At 46.0% G+C, this 19,671-nt stretch overlaps 1 protein-coding gene across 5 annotated transcripts in view; it reads left to right on the top strand.

Annotated features, from left to right (window-relative positions):
- GDNF (glial cell derived neurotrophic factor) overlaps positions 1-17,791 on the top strand; it is a 170,614-nt gene extending 152,823 nt beyond the window's left edge. For 4 of the 5 annotated variants that reach the window (XM_075527473.1, XM_075527471.1, XM_075527472.1 and 1 more), the window contains exon 3: positions 14,945-17,791. In XM_075527473.1, the coding sequence (XP_075383588.1) occupies positions 14,945-15,429 (485 nt within the window). In that variant the 3' untranslated portion in view covers positions 15,430-17,791. The remainder of the gene's footprint in view (positions 1-14,944) is intronic. The other variant, XR_012779039.1, reaches the window with a different exon arrangement.
- Positions 17,792-19,671: the final 1,880 nt, after the last annotated feature.

Here is a 19,671-nt window from a genome sequence, read left to right as displayed (position 1 = left end):
GTGATCTTCTTCTCCACGGTGAACTGTGTGGCAGGATAGGTACTGTCCTACAAAAGGCAGTGATCAGCTTTTCAGGCCACTGTGCTGGTCCCCTCTGCACAGGCTTGCTGCAGCTCTGGTGGCAAGAAGAGCATTAGGCGGAAAGCGGCACCAGTCAGTTTGTAGCTCTGGCGGAAGATGCAGGGTGGGAGAGCATTAATGCTCCATCTTTCCAGGGTGATGGTATTTGTATGATGCCTGCTTTTATCTTGAAACTTACTTCTGGGAATATGGTTTCTGGTGAGCTGGTTTCTCTGCAGCAGCTCAAGGGGACAGGCAGCAGTAGCAGTCTTGTCTGTTCCTGGTGTCCAAAACTTCTCATTATTGCCTCTTTTTTTCCTGTGGATTGGGTAAACAAGGAGTGGGAAGAAAGACAACCTGTGTTTTACCTGAGCTGTGGTAGTACCAATATAGACAGCCTCTTCCAGATATCTCTGTTTCCAGGGTACAGACGTAGGCTTTGCCAAGCAGAGCTGTGTCACAGGTTATTGCCCAGGATAGTCATTTCAGAAAGAGCTGATGGCTTGGTCTCAATCTCTTAACCCTGCGGATCACAAATAGATGGGCCTGGCTGCAAGGGGAAAGTAAGCAGTGCTGTTCTTCACAACAGAAATTGGGGAAAACCCAGGGAGTTCCTGTGGTCTTTGCACGGCAGTGGTTTGCACAGCATCCGTGCCCGAAAGTCAGAAACTCTTCTCTCTGCAATGTTGCCAAGTCGGATGAGTCAGGGGAGGCCTGCAGAAAGGCAGCTGTAAGAGAGCAGTGAAATACTTTGATCCACTTTTATGCTGGTTTTAGTTCATTTAACAGCGTGGTGTCTGGAGAGCAGTCTGCAAACACAGAGCCCACGAGGCTGATCCTATCCAGGTACATCACTGTCTTCCCGCCGCAGCAGCACTTTGTTCGAGTCACCACCATCAGGGTCTTTGACATATTTGTTTCTCTCCGCTTACCATTTGGTGGCACACACCCTTAAACACACGAAAGACATATAACGATGTACACAAGAGGAGTCATGTCTCCACCGTGTAGACTTCCCTCTCCTCTTCGAGGTTCCTCTTACAATCAGAGGGCAGTGCGCCGTGAGCGTGCAGGCATGCTTGCAGCTCCCCAGCTCATCTGCTGGTGGACCTTCTGTGTATTAATATCTCTGTGGATACTGTTGGTCAGCTGCTTTGCTGAGAGCCTTTGCAGGAGGCAGCTCACAAAGCGGTGGGAGTGTCGTCATTGCCCATGTTGGCTCATCTGTGTAGGGCAGTGTGTGGGCACTGAGCAGGACTGGGTGCTGTGTGCGTTCAAAGAGGGGTGCACTGCTCTCCCCTAAAGCGGTCCCCATGCAGGCTGGGTGGGGAGTAGCAGTTACGCTCCAAGGTGTGCATTGCTCTTACTCCAGAGGGGTCGGGTCTCCCATACACCGCTTGCAGCAGGGGTTAGTGGGTTGTGAGATCAAGTCCCACTCCTAAGAGCAGGCCAAACACTTTGCTGGAGCACAGTCCTGTTTTCCCATGCCCTTGACACCTTTTTGTATTCTCATTTGATGGGATTGCTTTCTCTGCGAAGTGCTCTGAGGTCACCTGATGCTACCCCATCCCTTTCAGATTGGCTCGAAACCTTCCTTCGTTCCAGCCTACAGACAAGGTCCTAACCTCCTGGGCTGATCAGGTGTAATGTGCTGACTTTTGCTGTAATTAGAGATTAGTAATTAGAGATGGCAGAGGATGTTGGCAGTTGCAGTCTTCTGCATTTTTTAGTGGACTGGAGGCTGAAGTGAGAGTAGCCTCCATAAATGCAGGGCATTTGACATGAATCCAGTGTTCATAGGTGTTTTAGGCATCAGTGTTCACGGGGTAGCTTTTTTCACACGAAGAAGAGTAGCTGTAGAGTTTGTAAGGTTAGAAAACCCTTTCTTTGTTTCTCTTATGCTACAGTCTGCTGGGGGAAGGGCACAAATAGCTTAAACAGCAACTGCGAACAGAACAAATATAAACCAAATTATTATAAACTAAATACTAAGTCAGCAGCTTCAGAAGCATGACAGTGCGGAGGGAGCCAAACACTTGGCTTGACTTACACGCAGTTCCCAGTGAATACATTTTGTAACTGCTTGCTGCTGTATGGCGATAATCAACTTGTGAGGACTGGAGTATCCTGAGATCCAGGGTATGATATATAGTCTCTTGATCAAGTGAGCATCTGTAGTAAGAACTAGCGGTAAGCATGTAGAATTAAATGAAAAATCTCACTATGGGCTTTTACCTCCTAATAGGAGGAAAAGGTGTTTTTTTGCATTATAACGCCTGAGTTACTCCATGGCCACTGGGTGGTCATTTATTGTTGGAGCTCCTTTGATATGTGTGTTATGCTATAACACACCGTGGTACGTGTGCGTTATACCTCTGTTAAAAATTCTTCATACCCCTGCTAAGGGGTATTTAATGTTAAGTTACTGCATTTCGCTGCAACATTATCAACTAATATGGAAAGTATCTAGAATAAACAGTGATATTGTAGGGCTCTTTAAGGCAAAACCAGTATTAAATTATACTTCAAACTGAATGTATTATTTCCTTCGTTACAATATTTATTAGGCACATTCAGTGTTATGAACCAGAACTCTCACGTTTCTGTCCAGGCTTTCCTGCTCAACACACCTACGGTGTGGCATATGCGCTTTAGTCTAAGACGCCGGGAAGCTACAGAGGTAACCTGCCCATGCACAGTAAATCCAATGCATCGGAGGGGTATCTGCCCCACCGAGCAGGTGCCACGCTGCATCATTTGATCTGTGTGTGTCCAGTACAGCCAGTGCATCCAGCCAGTGTCAGACCAAGTGTGCCTGTGTCCCTGGGCCAGCATATATATAGTAAAGTTTGTTTGCATGGGCATGCCCAGGTTATCTAGGCATTTAGAAATCTTAAGCGGTCAAGTTTGCCCATTCATGGGCAAAATTCTAGAAAAAAGAAAGAACAGGACACATCTGGTTAAATCCAGATGCATGTAGCCTTGAAGCTGATTCCTCCGCAGTCTCAGGTATAAATACTGAATATAGTCCTGTGAAGGGTATTCTGGGACTTCAGGAGGAAAGGAGTAAAATGCAAGACAATATGGTTTCATTCTCATTCTAAGAGTTATCCTTTGTTTAAAGTTTTATGTCTTTATTGCTTTTCAAGTTAGGGACCTCAAAAATTTCTCAGTGGAAGTGTGGATCCTTTTAGATGTTTTGTAGGTGTGGGTTGGTAGATAACATACCTGAACATGCTTTTCTTGGTCACCTTTTGTAGGCCTCTTCAATATATTTTAGAAATCCCTGTGCTCAGGGTCAGATGACAAGCTGTGAAAACCTTCTTGAAAGGCTGAAGAATTCAGCTGTGTAATGACTGTTGATGAATTGATGGGGGAGGCATTATTTGTCCACTAGAAGAGGATCCTCAGATTGAAAGGTTGTAATGTCTTTGTAAATTATACTGTTCCTGATTAGGACTGCATAAAGTAGCTTTAAAATATTTAAAGTTACAGAGGCTGCGAGAAGCCATTGGGGTCATCGAGTCCCATCCCCCACAGCTGCAGATGATCAGGGATGGACATCTGGTGCAAACATCCAGTCTTCATCCCCCACGCACACTACCAAGCAACTGCAACTTAAAACTTGTAGTACCTAGGCCAAACCCCACATAACTACACTTGCTGTGCATTCTTATACTTCTGAGGTAGTAAGTTAATGACAAGTAATAAATGAGGAATACTAAGTATTGCAGCATAACCATGTTCAGGATCGTCAGACATCTAAATAGGCCACTGACACATTAGTGCTGGTAAGAGTGTTTGACACTGCAGAATGGTCATTTTTGACAAAACCAGCTGTAGTTTCTGATCAAGTAATATTTGGTAAGGGGAACCAAAGGAGAGATTTCAATGATTCTTGGAAATCCAGTCCTGCAAAGAGAAGAAGGAAAATAGAATCAAAAAGATTTGAGACAGGTACAAACAAAGCATTAAGGCACAAAATATACATTAGAGTATGTCTGGTTTTAAGATCAAAGGCAGAAAATTAATTATATGAGGCATTTCAAATATCAGCATTCTTTTTAAGGAATAAAGCCACATTGTATGACTTAGCAGGTATTTAGGCTGTATGTATTGGTACAGCACTTAAACTGAAACCTGCAGGTACATTTCTTTGAAGTCAGTGGGACTTGTACAAATGCTTTAATGATTATTGAACAGGAATAGTCTTCAAAAGAAGCAAACACTGAAATCAAAATACTTGTTTTCCTGCACTGGGGCCAGGCAGTGTTACAGCAGTATGCCAAAACTTCTCAGGTGGCCACGTTTTCAGAGGCAAGCTCGTCATATCCCCTTTAACTAACAAGCTACATACAAACATCTGCTCTCATCCCAAGCGTGTAAGATTTCTTTGGCAAAACCAGCTATTACTCAGGAAATTTCTGACAGGGAGGTGTGGATCCAGCATGGCGGCTGGGAAGGAGCTTGCTCTTCTGAGCACATGCCAGCGCTGTCTGGCAGGCCATGGTCCACGTATCCCAACGTGAGACCTTCTGCAGCGGAGCACGTAGCACCTGCTCTAGAGTCAGGGACTCATTACTATAATAATAACATTTTCCAAACAGCAATATTAAAACGTTTCATATCGTTCCTGTTGTAAACACGTTGAAATGCAGGTAGTGAAAGGCAACAGTGGAAGAACATGCATTATTTATAGGTCAGATCTGATAGGAGCAGAGATTGCCACAGCAGGGGCATCAGCCATGGTTTTGCTCGGACGGCTCTGCTTTACTGCCCCAGGGAAGAGACTGGGATAGGGTCCCTTCCTGCTGCTTTGCTGCCTGTGCTTGTTCCTTTGGAACGCTCCTAAAACCCAACAGGAGATGTAGTGCAAGAGCACAGGCAGCCTGGGAACAGTTGCTGTTCTTTATTTAGGAATGCTGTTCCATTCAGTGAGCTGGCACTAAAGTGGGGCTGGGTGACTGATGTGGGGTTTTACTGATGTCATGCGAGGGCTGGGATGGATCACTTCTGCACCACGGATGCTAAAGAGGATTTCTTTTTATTACCAACAGTATTTCCTCCATTAAAGTCTCAGTGCCGTGCCTGTTAGCTGGCTGCATGCGTTCTTGCCAATAGAGGTCATGGGTTTCGGGTCCCACTCATGCATACTCATATGGGGCTCTCGCAGGGTTGGGACAGAAAAAAATATTAAGCGTCAACCCAAGTTTCACTGGGAAGCTGGGCATTTACTCAGTATGGTATGGATTTGGAGGGGTACAACAGGCAGGCATGTGCCTTGCCCAGGTTTGGCTCCTGCTCGATCACTGGCTTCAGGCAGAGCACCGCCACTTTTTCTCTTTTCCCTTTTTACACTCTTAATGCCATAACTTCTTCAGATGCAGAGACTGCCCCGTGGGTGCTCGAGTACCCACGCAGCCCCGTACCCTAAGGCCCTAGTGCAGACAGGCTCCTGGCCGCTGCTGCAGGGGCTGTCACAAAACCTCAAGAGCGACCGCTGGAAAGCTGTCTGCTCCTCAGTGCCTCAGAGCTGGTTTTTCAAAGCTCTGAATCAGAGGCAAGACCACATCCTCCTGCTGCTCCTTTGCTGCTTGATGGCCAGATGAGACACTATTTTGCCCACCCCAGAGAGGCCAGAGGAGGGGTCCAGCCCCGGGTGCCAGCCCAAAGTCGGGCAGGGTCTTGTGAACAACCCCGCCTGGACCGGATGAAGAACAAGAAACTCTTGTGGACAGGTCAGCTCGCAAGGCAGCGTCCTTTAACTTCACCCAGTTCATCTGACTTTGCTGTTTCCCCCTGCTCTCGGGGAATTCCCCCGGCTGGCAGCAGTGATGGTGGTCCTGCTGTTTCTCCCCTTTCTTCTCCTGGTGGGAACCAGCATTTCATACCTGTGAGAAAGCAGGCGAAGGATGCAAGGGGAGGCACTCCCAAGCACGGCAGTGTGAAAATGCGAAGTCCTCTGCAGATTTGCCATTATGACCAACACGTGGGAAGCGGCAGGGTTAGCTAGTGAGCCACAAGCACAAAGCTTGGCTGCTCCCTCGGGAGCAGGCACACCAGGAAGGTTAACCCTGTGCCTTTTTCCAGTGCTGCCTTACCGTACCTGACTGGCATGAGCGGCCCCGGAGTCATCCTCCAGGTTCCTTAGCACTTTGCCTTGATGAGAGACAAGTGACAGCGGTGAGAGGCTCCATTTCTAAGGGCTCTCTGAGTCGGAGGGGAGGACGCAGCATGTCCTGGGAGCTGGCGAGGCAGGGAGTGAGGCAGTGAACCCGAACTGTATTAAACATTTAAAGATGAGCTGACCCTGGCGTGTTTGATGCTCTATTTCCTAATGGACACAACCGACTGGTTTCCCTTTCACTCTTAGCCCCACAGATTTTCATGCAAGGCATGAAAGCAAAGTCATGCCTCAGAGAGGTGATATTTAGTTGTTTAAATCCTGAAAACCTTTCAGCATAACTATTTTTAACACCTGCCTTTGCTTTGATACCTGCATGTGAGGCTTTGTTTTTCATGAAAAATATTTCATTTTCAAGAAAACAAATGGTTTATCCCCACCACAGTGGATGCTTTTTTACTTTGCAAGGCAGAATGATCATCACATTAGTAATTTTAACCTTGCTAAGATCCCACTTCCACAAACAGGTTACTCCAAGGGTGTCCTAAAGTACATCTTTATGGTGTGAGATGGAGGGATTCTGTGTTCAGACAGGGCATGTCCACTATAATAAGTACCTGAAAACATTACTGCAAAGCAAGCTAAATACAAAAATAATTAATTAATAAATGGTATAGCAGAGTAATCTTCATAAGCAACAAAAAGATTAGGATGATTCATTGCAGTCACTGTTTGAGGCACATTAATTGTCTATTTCCCACTAGCAAATGATCTAAGAAGAACATCTTTGTGAGTATAACTTTGGAGGAAACTTAAAAAATAATCAGGAAAGAAAGGAAATTAAAATATTTTAGTTATGAAGGGCCCAGATTAAAGTACCAGAACTGTTTTTGCAAAAGGGCCATGTCATCCTAACACAGATCTGGATCTGAATTTTTTAAAATAATGCTTACCATTATAACGAGCTGGATTAACCCCCTTGAATTTTGAAATTGTACTTTAAACTAGAGTCTGAATGCTGCTGTTTGAACTTGTCTAATTGAAAGGCAGCTGTGCTTAAGTGAAATATCATGGTAACTGTATTAAATGTTTAGCCTGATGTTTTGAGGTAGTAGCTATACACTGCCACAAATGCATGCATAAAAGCTAAAATGTAAAACAAAAATCTAATTTTGTCATGTTTAGTATACATTATGTGACTTCTATTACATCACTTTAACTCCGGATATGCAAAAGTGCCAAATGATGCTGCAGTGATGTGATTACATTTTCCCAAGATCAGTATGGAAAACTGTTCTATAAAGTACAAACAGTTTCAAATAAGTTAAAACGTCAAGTTTTATGAGATTAAAAAAAAAAAAAAAAAGGAAACCCCACTTATATAAATTATTATTTTGCATTTAATAGAATTTAAGCTTTTCTTGTAAACCGTAATAGACAGCATGGTCAGAAGATACTGTAGTAAGCCTTTTAAATCCATAACCAGGCACCAAAATGAGTAACTGGATTTTTTTCTCAAAAGCTGAAGATCCATCTGTTCCCACTGAAATCAATTTGTGGTCAGGTACAAACTGAGGGTTTCTTGCTCTACCATGCTGGGTTACTGCCACTGCGGGGGAATATTTGGCTTTGAAATAAATCTGTTGCTAGTGAAATCAAAGGAATGGTTTTACAAAATGTAATTGTGATGACATTTGAACAGACAGAAATAAATTGTCCGTTTTTCCTTAATGGAGACTGTTTTCTTGAGAATGTGACGAGTTTGGTTTGGATATACCTTTAGACTTATTTTATGTAGAAGTCTATCTGAACGCTGTATAATTTATTCTTCTAAAAAGCGCAGGCATCAGATCCCGGTCCTGCTGGCAGGCAGTGTCTCTAATTAATTGGAAATGCAAAGGCGGGCTCGGGGGGTTTGCAGCGGGAGGATGCCCGGAGGAAGGCACGTTTCCCTGTGTGACCAAAGCAGAGCTCCGGGGTGGCTTTCTGCAGAGGCCAGCGGGGAGCACCACGGGTGTTTGGCTGCAGGAGCCTGCGCCCGTACGCGCTGCCAGCTCTTGCAGTGCCCAGGGGACAGGGACTGTGATCAGGGACAGGCAGGTCAAAGCTTCAGGTTCCACAGAGCAGCGGTGAGGCAAGAATTTCCGTTTGCATTCAATAGGGGTGTTCCTAACCCGAGAAGCTGGGTCAAAACTATGAGCTGAGCGTGCCCTAAAGGTTCAGAAAGCAAGCAAACAGCTTGCAAACAGCAAGCAGAAGATGCAAATATTCTTGGTTTTTTAATTAGTATTTTAAGTGATTCTCATTTCTTCTTGTTTTATTTGACTCCTGGAATTCTGGACATTTGGTGTTCACCAACTCTGCCACCAGCCTGGTCACTCTTCTAGATTCCCTTGTGCACCAGTCCTGTGATGTTTTGTTCTTTCCTACTTTGCTTTTTTATTCGTTTTCTGGTCACATGAGAAACTCCTGGCAGATCAAGAGCCCTGGTTCAGCTGGACATGGGAGACAGAGAAGGTGCCCAGAGGCAGGCTGGCACATGGGCTGCCATCCATAGCCTCCACTCTTGATACTCCAGCGCTAGAAAGCAACTCATGCTCTGGTTGCCACCAGAGGAAAAGGCTCTGCCTGTTCCTGCCTGGGTGGTCAAGTCCTTGGCATGGCACTGAAAGGGGGAGCATGGAAGGGAGTTGCAGGAGAGCGAGATGAGCAGGAGCGGGACACACGTGCTGGCCACAGCTCCCGCAGGCACCGCTGCCTGCACTGTGCTCCTGCTGGAGGGCTGCTAGGCAGAGGCGGTGCAAAAACGTGTGCCCGTGCCCGCGCACAGACTGCCTTCAAGGGATTTGCCCAGGGAGTTGGACGGTCAGGAAACAGCTTTCAGAAACGTGACATAAAATCCAAACGAAACCTCATGACTTTGCGCCAGTCTTGTGGGTGTTGATGGCACCATAGTCTAAGTGGTGGGGCTCAGCCCGCCACACTGCCCCAGTGGTGTCTGTGAGCCTTTTTCCCACGCTGTGAACAAGATGCACAGAGGCCCCGTGTTCCCTGAGGGAGGGTTTTACATTTCCAGGACACATGGTCCTTTCCCTCAGGAAACACCGGAATAATAGGTGTTTCCTATTATTATATTTCCTATAGAACCTATATAGAGCACATGCTGTTGTGGGCTACCCCATCCTGTCCTATCCTGTCCCGTCCCATCCCATCCCATCCCATCCCATCCCATCCCATCCCATCCCATCCCATGCTGTCCCATCCCACCCTATCCTATCCTATCCTATCCTATCCTATCCTATCCTATCCTATCCTATCCTATCCTAGGTGGCTTTGGATTTTTAAATTCTAATTCCTTCACACCCTCGAGCCTGGGACCAGGCACTACTGCTCAGAGATCTTTACTGCTTTTATTGCTGTAGTATCTGAGCATTTTCTGCTGGCACTTCGTACACTGTGACAGGCATCTGTCATGTGTTTGTTCTCTCAGCTTTTCCACCAGAAGGCAAGTGTTGTCAGTAAACTAGTTTGTTTTGAAAAAATACGTGTGTGTATAATTAGCTATATTTGTATGTGTGTATGTGTAAATACAACACACATATGCACACATGCAAACTGTGTATGTTCCAGGAAAGGATAATAATACGTGCTTCTCCCAGGGGTGTGAAATCCCCACAGAAAGCTCTGTCTGCTGCACCGTCAAGTCAGCGCAGTCCATGCAGTATTAGAGAAGCAAAGCTGCTGGGCTGTTGCCTTTCATTCTGAGACTGTAAACATTTTCTAAACAGTGTTGGAGACAGAGGGGTAACTACGTACCCCTCAGTCGAACGGCTTTGTTCAGGTTACAAACCAGCACTTAGTGCCAAGGCAGCCCCAACGAGTCCAGTGGTGTTCCCTGGGCACACAGCTCGGCTCAGCAACCCCTCCACCCCCAGCAGCACTTACCACAGTGCAGAGACCAAACAAGTGCTCGGCACGTGGTGGCTGCGGTGCAGAGAGGTCTCGGCATCCCTGGAGAACATCTACCAGGTGCCCGTCAGGATGGGGTAGTGCTGCTGTCAGTCTTCTCCACCTTCCCTTCTGTCCATTAGCGTTTCACAGTCTTTTGTCCTTGGTCAGTGGTTATTGCTTATTCATGTATGATGTCTGGTGGTAGCTTCCTTAGCACTTACCTCTAGTGCCTTGTTTCAACCTGCCACGCCTGGTGTTAATGCTGGCATTCCCACCTGGTTGCCCAGGGTCCAACTTCAGCAGGTTTTTACAGCATTTTGTTTCGGGCTCTCAGGCTTCGCACCCATGCTCATTGGACAGCTGAATATCCCTACTGAGTCATCCCTGGCACCTTGGCATAGGCTGCTAAGTCAGCTCTCACGTCAGTCCTGGCTGTCAAGGTTTCCTTCAAACCCCTGCGAGCCACTCCTAGTGACTGTTTGTAGTCACACTGATGACTACGCTTCATTAAGCAGCAGAAAATTAGCACCAAGCCACATCCAACCAGTATGAGCCTCATTGCTTGTGTCCATGGTTCAGCTGTTGCTGGGTCCAGCTGTGCTTGACGCAGTACTGTGAGAGCACAGGGCCATGCTGCTGTGTGTGCGTTGAAACTTGGCTTTGTGGCGTTGTATAGTAATTCACAGTTGTACCAGCCAGAGGCTGGCTGATTGCGGGGATTGGAAGTGTTCCTCGAACAGTGCTAAATCATGGAAGCAAACTTGGGGTACATTGGCAGTCCAGTTGGAAGCTGCCAAAAAGAGCATCGTTGCATTGATCATGACTAGGCTGGGGCTCCACAGGCAGAGGGTGTTGCTGCTTACAGCAACTTGCAAGGACTCACTGAGTAGCCCAGTAATGCAGCTGCCATTGTGTTAATGTGGCGTACCCACGTGGCCGCTTAACAGCATGTGTGGTTGTAGGTGGGCAGACACTGACCAGGGTCAACAGGTCCAGCATATTTTCTTGAGGGGGGCTCTGTGCCTGCTTTTCCCACCAGTTCCCTAGTATCACCCACATGCCTTGTGTCTCCTCCAGTGATGTAATCTCCAAATACTGGGGGTCACTACAGGAGACCTCTCAACAGATTTGGATATCTGCCCGGGATATTTTCCAATCCCCTGGGCTGAAGGGGAAGTCCACCCTGGAGACAGAAAATTGGCATTCATCTTACTCATAGTGCTGGCATCCCTCCCGGTGAGTCTCCCAAGTGGCCTGCTGTTGCAATAGGGGATGAACTGAGTAGGGATCCCCAGCTCCTTTAGACATATCGGCCACACACACCTCATCCCAGGTTACAGCTTGGGGCACTTCTTACGTGTTAGAGATTAGTGGGATCAGTCATGCTGCCAGTTACCCCATTTTCTGGTTGCAGCAAGTCCATGTGTGTAGGTAGGGCTTCTCTAGTTGGATACACTGTTGGCTTGATTACTTGATCTACTTTTTGCCCTACTGCTTCCACCTTCTGCAACGTTGACATCCCATGCCTGCGTTAGCAGCGTTGCACAGGGCTCTTCTATGGTGTGTTTACTCCACCTTAAGTAGCATAGGCCACTTGCAGCGCAGAAGGCTCAGCAATGCCAGCTCTCTTGGTGCAGTTGGGGTAGCGATCACACATGAACCGGGGTAGATGTCAGCATGGGCTCTGACCAGGGACAGAGTCCACAACTTTGCTCTTCTTTATCCATCCTCGAGCGCATACTTGTGTTGGCGTGGGCAGGACAGTCTGATTAGATTGCACCCTAGTCTGATTAATATTTAACCAGAGTCAACTCCTGCATATAGCACTGTCGCAGAGGTAGGTGATATTTTTGCACCTGAATTGCAAGCAGTTTAAAAACGATGTGCCTAGTTGGGTTGTTATCTCTTCAGGTAATCCACAGTTTTGTTTCTCCCTTCTTATGTGGAGGACACTTACTCCCCTCGCTGCACTGGCAGCATACCAGGCGTGGGATAAGTATGAGGCTGAAGGCTGCAGACAAGAATCTCGACGTATAGGTTGGGTTTCCCTGTAACAGTGTCCCATCCCCTTCCTGACGGTTGACCATTGCATGAATTTCGTTAAACCCTAGTGTGCTTCCCTGTGGTTGTATGTTACTCTCCATAGCCAACGTCTCCTTGTGTCATACTGTTGCTACAAGGGTTGGGCCAGGAGTATGAGGCAGAGGTGTGGGCTGGGGTAGTCACAGTAGTATGAGAGAGGTAATTTGAGAGTGGAGAATGGCACAGCTAGAGCCATCTCCTCAGGGCCACATCCTTCCCTTATTGGGTTATAAGCTAAGAAACCTAGCTTCTGCATGAGAAACGTAGAAACCACCCAGTCCCCCAGCAACAAGTGCCTCCTGCCAAACCCCTCTTCATCTGTATCCATGTCAAGGCCAAGCTTGTACTTCAGTGATGGGGGCTGTACCAGCTCCACGTGGGTCATTTTGCTTGACTGAGTCTAGCAAGGTGTCTGCCTCTTCTTGCTTTTAAGGAGTGTTGCCCACCCATCGCCTTGACCGGGACCTTGCTCAGTAGGGCAGTATTCGTATGGTGTAGGCAGACCAACAGAGCTGGGTGGTGCATCCAATGGACACATCTATCCAAGCTACCCCCCTCCAGCAGGTATGGCTCATAGCGGGTATTTTGGTACCTGCTACAGAGGTAACGACAGAGGAGTGCAAGAAGGGTGCACTTACCATTGGTGTCACAGGAATATGGGGCCTGGTGCAGGGTCCTGCCTTGTTCAGGTCCCATATAGCTGTATAGATAGCAACCATCCCTCTTTCATGTCTTTTGACAGTCACTGTTCTGTGAGATTGTTACCTTTAGCATGAATATCTGGAAAACAAAGTGTAATTCACTTTTCCCAGTCCCAAACTCCACAGTTTATAGGATCCTGCTTCCCATGTGCCACCCTCATGTGAAGGTACAAGGTTGCCTGCCTTCATTACTCTATTACCAGTCTATACTATTTTGCTGGAGCCATCCATGAAAAACCATATACTTCTGATCCATCACTGTTTTGTCATGGAGGGGGGCCTCTAGGATGTGGCTGCTTCAGGGAGGGGTCCGTGTTCCTCCTTATGTGTAGATGCACTGTGTTTCAGCAGGTTTTTGCACTAACAGAGTGAAGATCCTGCTGCCCCCATCTCCTCTGTATTTGATGCTCTGTTGAGGATATGAAGGTGCAGCTTCGCTAGGCAATGGGAGGCAGCCTCGTGTCTTCCTCTCTCCTGTTAACAGAGCCCACGCCGCCACGCGTGGGGTGGGTACATGCGCTGGCTGGTCCCCATCAGGGCTCCTGTCTGTTACAGTGCTCATTAGGGAAATGTGGCGCTGAGCCTTTGCCTAGGGAGCTGTTCCTATCTCAGCACCTGACCGGCTGAGAGCCTTCATGGCTCAGTGGAGGTACCAACCCCCGGCCAGGTGCACTGTGTTGGGTATGGCCTTGCCCAGTGTTTGCAGTTCCTGGGATATTTGTAGGGGTCCTTCTGGAGATGGACCTCCCACACATGCAGGGCTGGGTGCGTGACACTGGTCTGTTATGTGGGTGGGCACTTAGGAGTTAAGTACAGAAAGAAGTATCCTCTTAGGTCTTACTGCAAAGGAAGTGAGTCCTCAAGTCTTGATTTTTGGCACGATGAATACGAAAAAATAATCTCAATACTGCAATGTAGTTTATGTGTTTAAGAGACAATCATTAATAATACAACATAAGGGCACCTACACACGGGCTCCTGACAGCCTGACCCTCCATTAAATCACTATATTCACTAAAGCAGATCACATTGAGGGATTTAGTCCATGGGAAGTTTAAAGATTTCAAAATGCAATCTTTTTCCAAATGATGCTGAAAAGCTGAAATCTGAGAACATTTCAGAACATGTTCAATTTCATCCTCCTTGAAAAGGTTCATTCTGCTAGTATCAAAACATTTCATTGACTTCAACATTTAATTTACTTGAATAGAGTATGAAAGTATGAGTAGAGTATGAAACAGGTATTTTAACTTCAGAAAAAGTAAATGCATTAATAACATTTCCCTTGAAAATTAACGTAATACTGTTATGACCTATTCTATTCTGACCTACTTCTACTCAGTCTAATCAGCACCTTGTGATACAAAATACTCCCATGAGAAATTTTTCAAAAGCTCTGATAATCATTATCCCCTAGAAGCAGTAAAAAAGCAGGCATTCAGCCAGGAATAATAGCTCAGCCTGGTACCCCAGGAAATTCCTCTTTCTGTCCTGCCCAAAAACCTTATCAATAGGTGGCTTTGGCAATACTAACCACTGCTGGTGTGAAAAGACAACAATTAACAATTATAATCACAAAAGTGCTTTAAAGAAGCCTCGTCCTTTTGCTGCTTTGCTGGGAAGAGCCTGTATAACCTCTCTAGAGTACGTTCGTCCACCCATTAACTAATACTCATATCACGACATGCTTTTCCTTCCCTTGATTTTGAAAAGGCTCATTGAAAGATGAGAAATATTGAAATATTGAAATATTGAAATATTGAAATATTGAAAGATGTGCTGGAGTGCTACCAAGCATCAGCAGACACCTACAGAGATACATGCATATCTCATTTATTTTTCCCCAAATGAGTTTCCATGATGATCTAAACGATTCCAAATTTTCCCTGATTTCCGAGGGTCCTGGGCGTGCACTCTGAAGTGATGGGTAGAGCAGCTTGCATGCGTCTAACATTTTTGAGCCACAAATGGACAAACTTAATGACAACTGACATGTGACAAAGCCTTTTCTCTCTTTCCCAAACAGCTAATATGCCAGAGGATTATCCAGATCAGTTTGATGAGGTAGTGGACTTTATTCAAGCCACCATTAAAAGACTGAGGAGGTCGCCAGATAAACAGACTCCGATTTTTTCTAGGCGGGAGAGAAACCGGCAAAACGCAGCCACGAACATAGAGAATTCCAGCAAAAAGGGAAGGAGGAATCAAAAGGGCAAAAATCGAGGATGTGTCTTAACAGAAATACATTTAAACGTGACTGACTTGGATTTGGGATATGAAACCAAAGAAGAGCTCATTTTCCGATATTGCAGTGGATCTTGTGATGCAGCCGAGACCACCTATGACAAAATTTTAAAAAACTTAACCAGAAAGAAAAAACTAGTCACTGACAAAGTGAGGCAAGCTTGTTGCAGACCCACAGCCTTTGATGATGACCTGTCCTTTTTGGACGATAACCTGGTTTACCACATACTGAAAAAACATTCCGCAAAAAGGTGTGGATGCGTCTGACGGCTGCATGCCAGAGGCAGCGCCAGTTTTGCATTCCTGCTACGATGCAAAGAGAGGGACCAAGGTTCCCGGGGAAGCGTCTGCTCAGAGCGGAGAACAGAGGACCAAGAACGCAGAACGAGGGGTCGTGAGAGCCCGGGGGGCGTGCAAGGCAGGGTAGGAGGATGGAGGCTTTTGACATCCTACGGGAAAGTAAATAAAAGCTCAGGTGGCGATGCCGATGGCTGGATGGCATGCACGCTCCCTGCCCCGTTTGACACAGTCCACCGTCACTGAGGCTCAGATCCATGAGGAATGTGCTTAAAAACACAACCCTGCCGTACCACACTGTGTTGTAGTTATACCGTGCGTGCCAGGAAGCTTAGCTGGGAAATAGCTTAGGAGTACCTCACTCGTCCCCTGTGCCCACAGCTTTACTGAGAGACACATTGTGCTACTGCTCATTGAAGGGCAGTTCCGAAGCACTTAGGGCAACTTCTAAGCTATAATAAGATTAACCTCATCAGTAGATGATATCGGGCAAATATAAAAATTCCCAGGCTCAAGTTCTCTCGGGCCAGTATCGATACAAAGGAAAACAGTTCCACTTACTGGTTAAGTTTGGTTATTTCCATCTTGTGTTTCTTCAAAACGAGGGTAGGATTTCATTCTTCTGCTACCTATGAAAACAAGTTGAGTTTTTAAGCACTTCTTCCTAGTATAGTAAGAGAAATAACAAGCCCGGCCTACACAAAATGTGTTTCTTTTGGTTTACAAAGGACTAACGTCACTTGCGTAACTACATTTCTATTTGGTCATTGTGAGTGAGCAGAGACTACTTGATGCAATGCATCCGTTCAGAGACATAAATATACAGAAGATATTTATTGAGATTAAGTTATTGTTATTTATTACAGTTCAGTAATGAGTCTCCTTTCCTTATTTATTAAAGTTTCTTTTCAACGGTGCCAAAGTAGAAGGTGCTTGCAAGATACAGAGAGACAATGAAGTTGGGAACAACGGTCCAAGCTTTTGATTGAAAGTGTTAACTTGAATGCAAAAAATCACTTACTTTACCTTTTTTCTTTTAAACAAAATCCTGATTATGTTCACAAAATGTAGTGCCAAAGCCTGCAGCCCTTCCTCCTGTTCACTAATACTTTTGATAATTACTGCAGTCATACATGTGCAGGAGCAGCAATGGCTCTGGACGAGTGAGGGTCGCAGGACGTGGCTCAACGTTAGCAATTTGTTAGAAAAAATTAATTCTAGTCATATTTTAAATGTAGCCACATTTTTTTCTCACACTTTTTTGTGAACTGACCTCATATAACTATTGACAAATGGAAAATAATCACATTTAGCCTTATAATTTTGTTATATTTATTTAAGCTTTTTCTTCCGTATTTCCATACAGAAGAGGTTAAATCCCTCTTACTAGTTAGCCCTGGATTTAATATAGCCTGCAGGTAAACAATTGTGTTAAATAACCAAAGTGTTTTGTATAATTTGCTGAAACGTTACAGGATCGTACCCATGCAGCAGAGCAGTCTGAGTTTCCTTAGGATGAGGGAGGTTGTACAGCAAAGACGTTCATACCTGACCGCTAACGCAAGCTCTTGTTCTGGAGACTTTTTTCCCGAAGGAGCAGCAGTGCAGGTCACTAGACATATCTGACAACCAGTGAAGCATCAACTCCCACAAAAACAGCAGGAAGAAAAAAAATCCCTACTGAAAACCAAAAAACGATGGTCTGACCTTTTATCTCATGCATGCAAGAGCTCTCCATACTCGTTTTGCCATGGGCCCCTCGGGGTGCCACAGAAGAATGGTCTAGAGGTCAAAAAAGCCCAGAACAGGCATAGAAAGGTGTACCAGGTGTATGAAATGTAATTCAGCCCTGACCTCTGCTGCTTTTCTGGGTGGACGAGGGCAGCCCCAGAGCCCACCGTGGGGTCTGTTCTTGCACTGCCACAGGGACACCTTACCCTCCATGCTGGGCAGGGCTGGTACCGCTGATACCACCACCAGCATGGGCATGATTTGGGCAGTAAAAACCTGCTAAGCTGAGGGTCAGCTGCGCTGCTGGGCAGTTGAGCAGGAGCAGCGCTCAAAGGTGTGCTTTCGCTTGCCTCCGTTGCCGAAAACTTGCCCCAAAGCATTTTCTGCGCGGCTTGAAGAGGCTGCAACCAAAGCAAATCGCTATGTTCAAAATACAAAAGGGTAAAGTTTGTGATTTTTTTTTTTTTTTTTTTAGACCTTACTGAAGACAGGAGTGTGCTTCTCTGGAGTTTTTTACTTCACCTGCGTTTATGTCTCAGTCATTTGTGTTAATCAACCAAAGTTCTCTACAGACTTTATTTTTGTACAATATTCATTTTATAACTTTTTACAAAATAAAACTCATTTCTATTGTTACCCAGTTGTTGCTTGTGCTTCTTCCCCATTGGACGACTTCCAAGTTACAGTATTGCCTGGTTCCCAGCCCACATGGGGCAATGCTGAAGAGCCAACAAGTCCTCTATGCAGTGGAGCTTTCCTCTCCTATCTCACCAGCATCTTTAATGTGGATCAGAGATGTCTGTAGCTTCTTAGCAAAACGTAACGTTAATGGGCCACTGCAATAAACGGCTCAAAGATGCATGGTAAGCAGTGACACGGTAATCAGCCCACTGGCAGGCTTGAAGCCTGGTGTTACCCCAGCTGTCCCTTGCCCATGCAGGGCTGCAGTGGCTTCGTGGTGGCCTTGGCTATGCATGGCCCCAATTCCTGCACTCATAGGAGATTTGCATTTTGCTTCACTAACCCAGGAGTTACATCAGTTGGACTAAATTCCATCCACTTTGGCAGTCCTTTTCTCTTCGCCTTTAAATAGGAAAATACAACTTGAGAAATTGTCTTTTCCGCCACCATCATGGAAAAGATGAGGGCAGGTTTTGTGGCTGTGGCCAACAACATTTTCTCAACTGTTTTGTGTTAAGTGCTGCAGTTCCCATCACAGAGCCAATAAATGCATGCAGACGTACAGGTTTTGACACCGGGCTCTGTACTCCTCAAAACTGCTACGGAGAGGAAGAGGGAGCATTTGAGCAGCGAGCAGGAGATCAAACACTCTCCTAATGTACAGCATATGGATGCCTTGGTTTCATTTGTGCCGAGCGAGGCCACGCACGCAGCTCTAGCCCAGCCGCTGGAACGCAAAGCAAAGGTCACAAGCACTGCTTTTGAAGCACACAGTATTGAAGGCATTCCTCCTCACATGCCACCACCTCTGCTCCTCGCAGCAGATGCCCATCCACCATGCACAAAGGCTGCTGATTGCAGTCTGGTTGAATATGGCACACATTAAGTGTTTGGCATGAAAATGACCTGCAGCTTCACGTTCAGCAGAGATCGTGCACTTTCCCAAGAGCTGGAGGGAGTAAAACACAACTGTGAGGTGCTCTGAAGGTTAATCTCTGATCTCATAGCCCAAACTTTCTGTATCCTCTTACGTGGATAGGGGAGCACAAAGCCAACACTGAAGTCTTGCTTAGCCTTATCAAAGGCTTTGAGTGGGCCCTGTAATAGCTGGCAGGAGCAGGTTTGCTTGCATGGAGCTGTTTCAGCCTCCTTCCCCAACCTTCCTGGTGAGTATAGTACTGGAGAGAGCAGATGGAGTTTTGCCATTGCAACCCCAGGCTCACCGCTGCTGGGCTGGCACCTTCAGCCTCATTTTCTGGTTAAAGTAAGGCTTGCAGTATTTCCCTGGCATCCTGCATGCATTAAAGCAGCTTGAAACCTTCAGCTGGCAGGTTGTGTAAAAGATTTCAGAAAGGACTTAAACTTTCATTTGTCACTAGGTAGTGCCAGCGCTGGGACAGACGTTATGTCGCTGCTTAAGTAGCAGGGACATCACTACCCTGCGTCTCTTCTGGAAGGAGAAGACGTGTCCCAGGTTAGATAAATTACTTACAAGGGAGAGGATGGACCAAACCCCATAATTATTTACACTTACTCAATACTAAATTCAGGAGGACATTAAGTTTTATTACTCGACATCGTGATAAGGGTTTTATTTATTTATTTATTTTACATTGGTTTTTGTTGCATCAGTTAGCATTGTGCTGTCAGGCAAGAAGGTCTCCTTAGAAACTTGGTACAATTTATGAAAGTCTAAGGAAAAAGCAGGTATTTTGCAGGAGGGCATATTTAGCGATGCAACTTGGAAATCTGGCCCTCAGAGAGTCCCCTCCAGCAAAATGGATTGCAGCCATGTACATC

Source organism: Mycteria americana, chromosome Z (assembly GCF_035582795.1).
Source record: "Mycteria americana isolate JAX WOST 10 ecotype Jacksonville Zoo and Gardens chromosome Z, USCA_MyAme_1.0, whole genome shotgun sequence".
Taxonomy (NCBI): domain Eukaryota; kingdom Metazoa; phylum Chordata; class Aves; order Ciconiiformes; family Ciconiidae; genus Mycteria; species Mycteria americana.
Note: the sequence above shows the minus strand (reverse complement) of the source record. Positions and strands in the feature narration are given on the sequence as shown.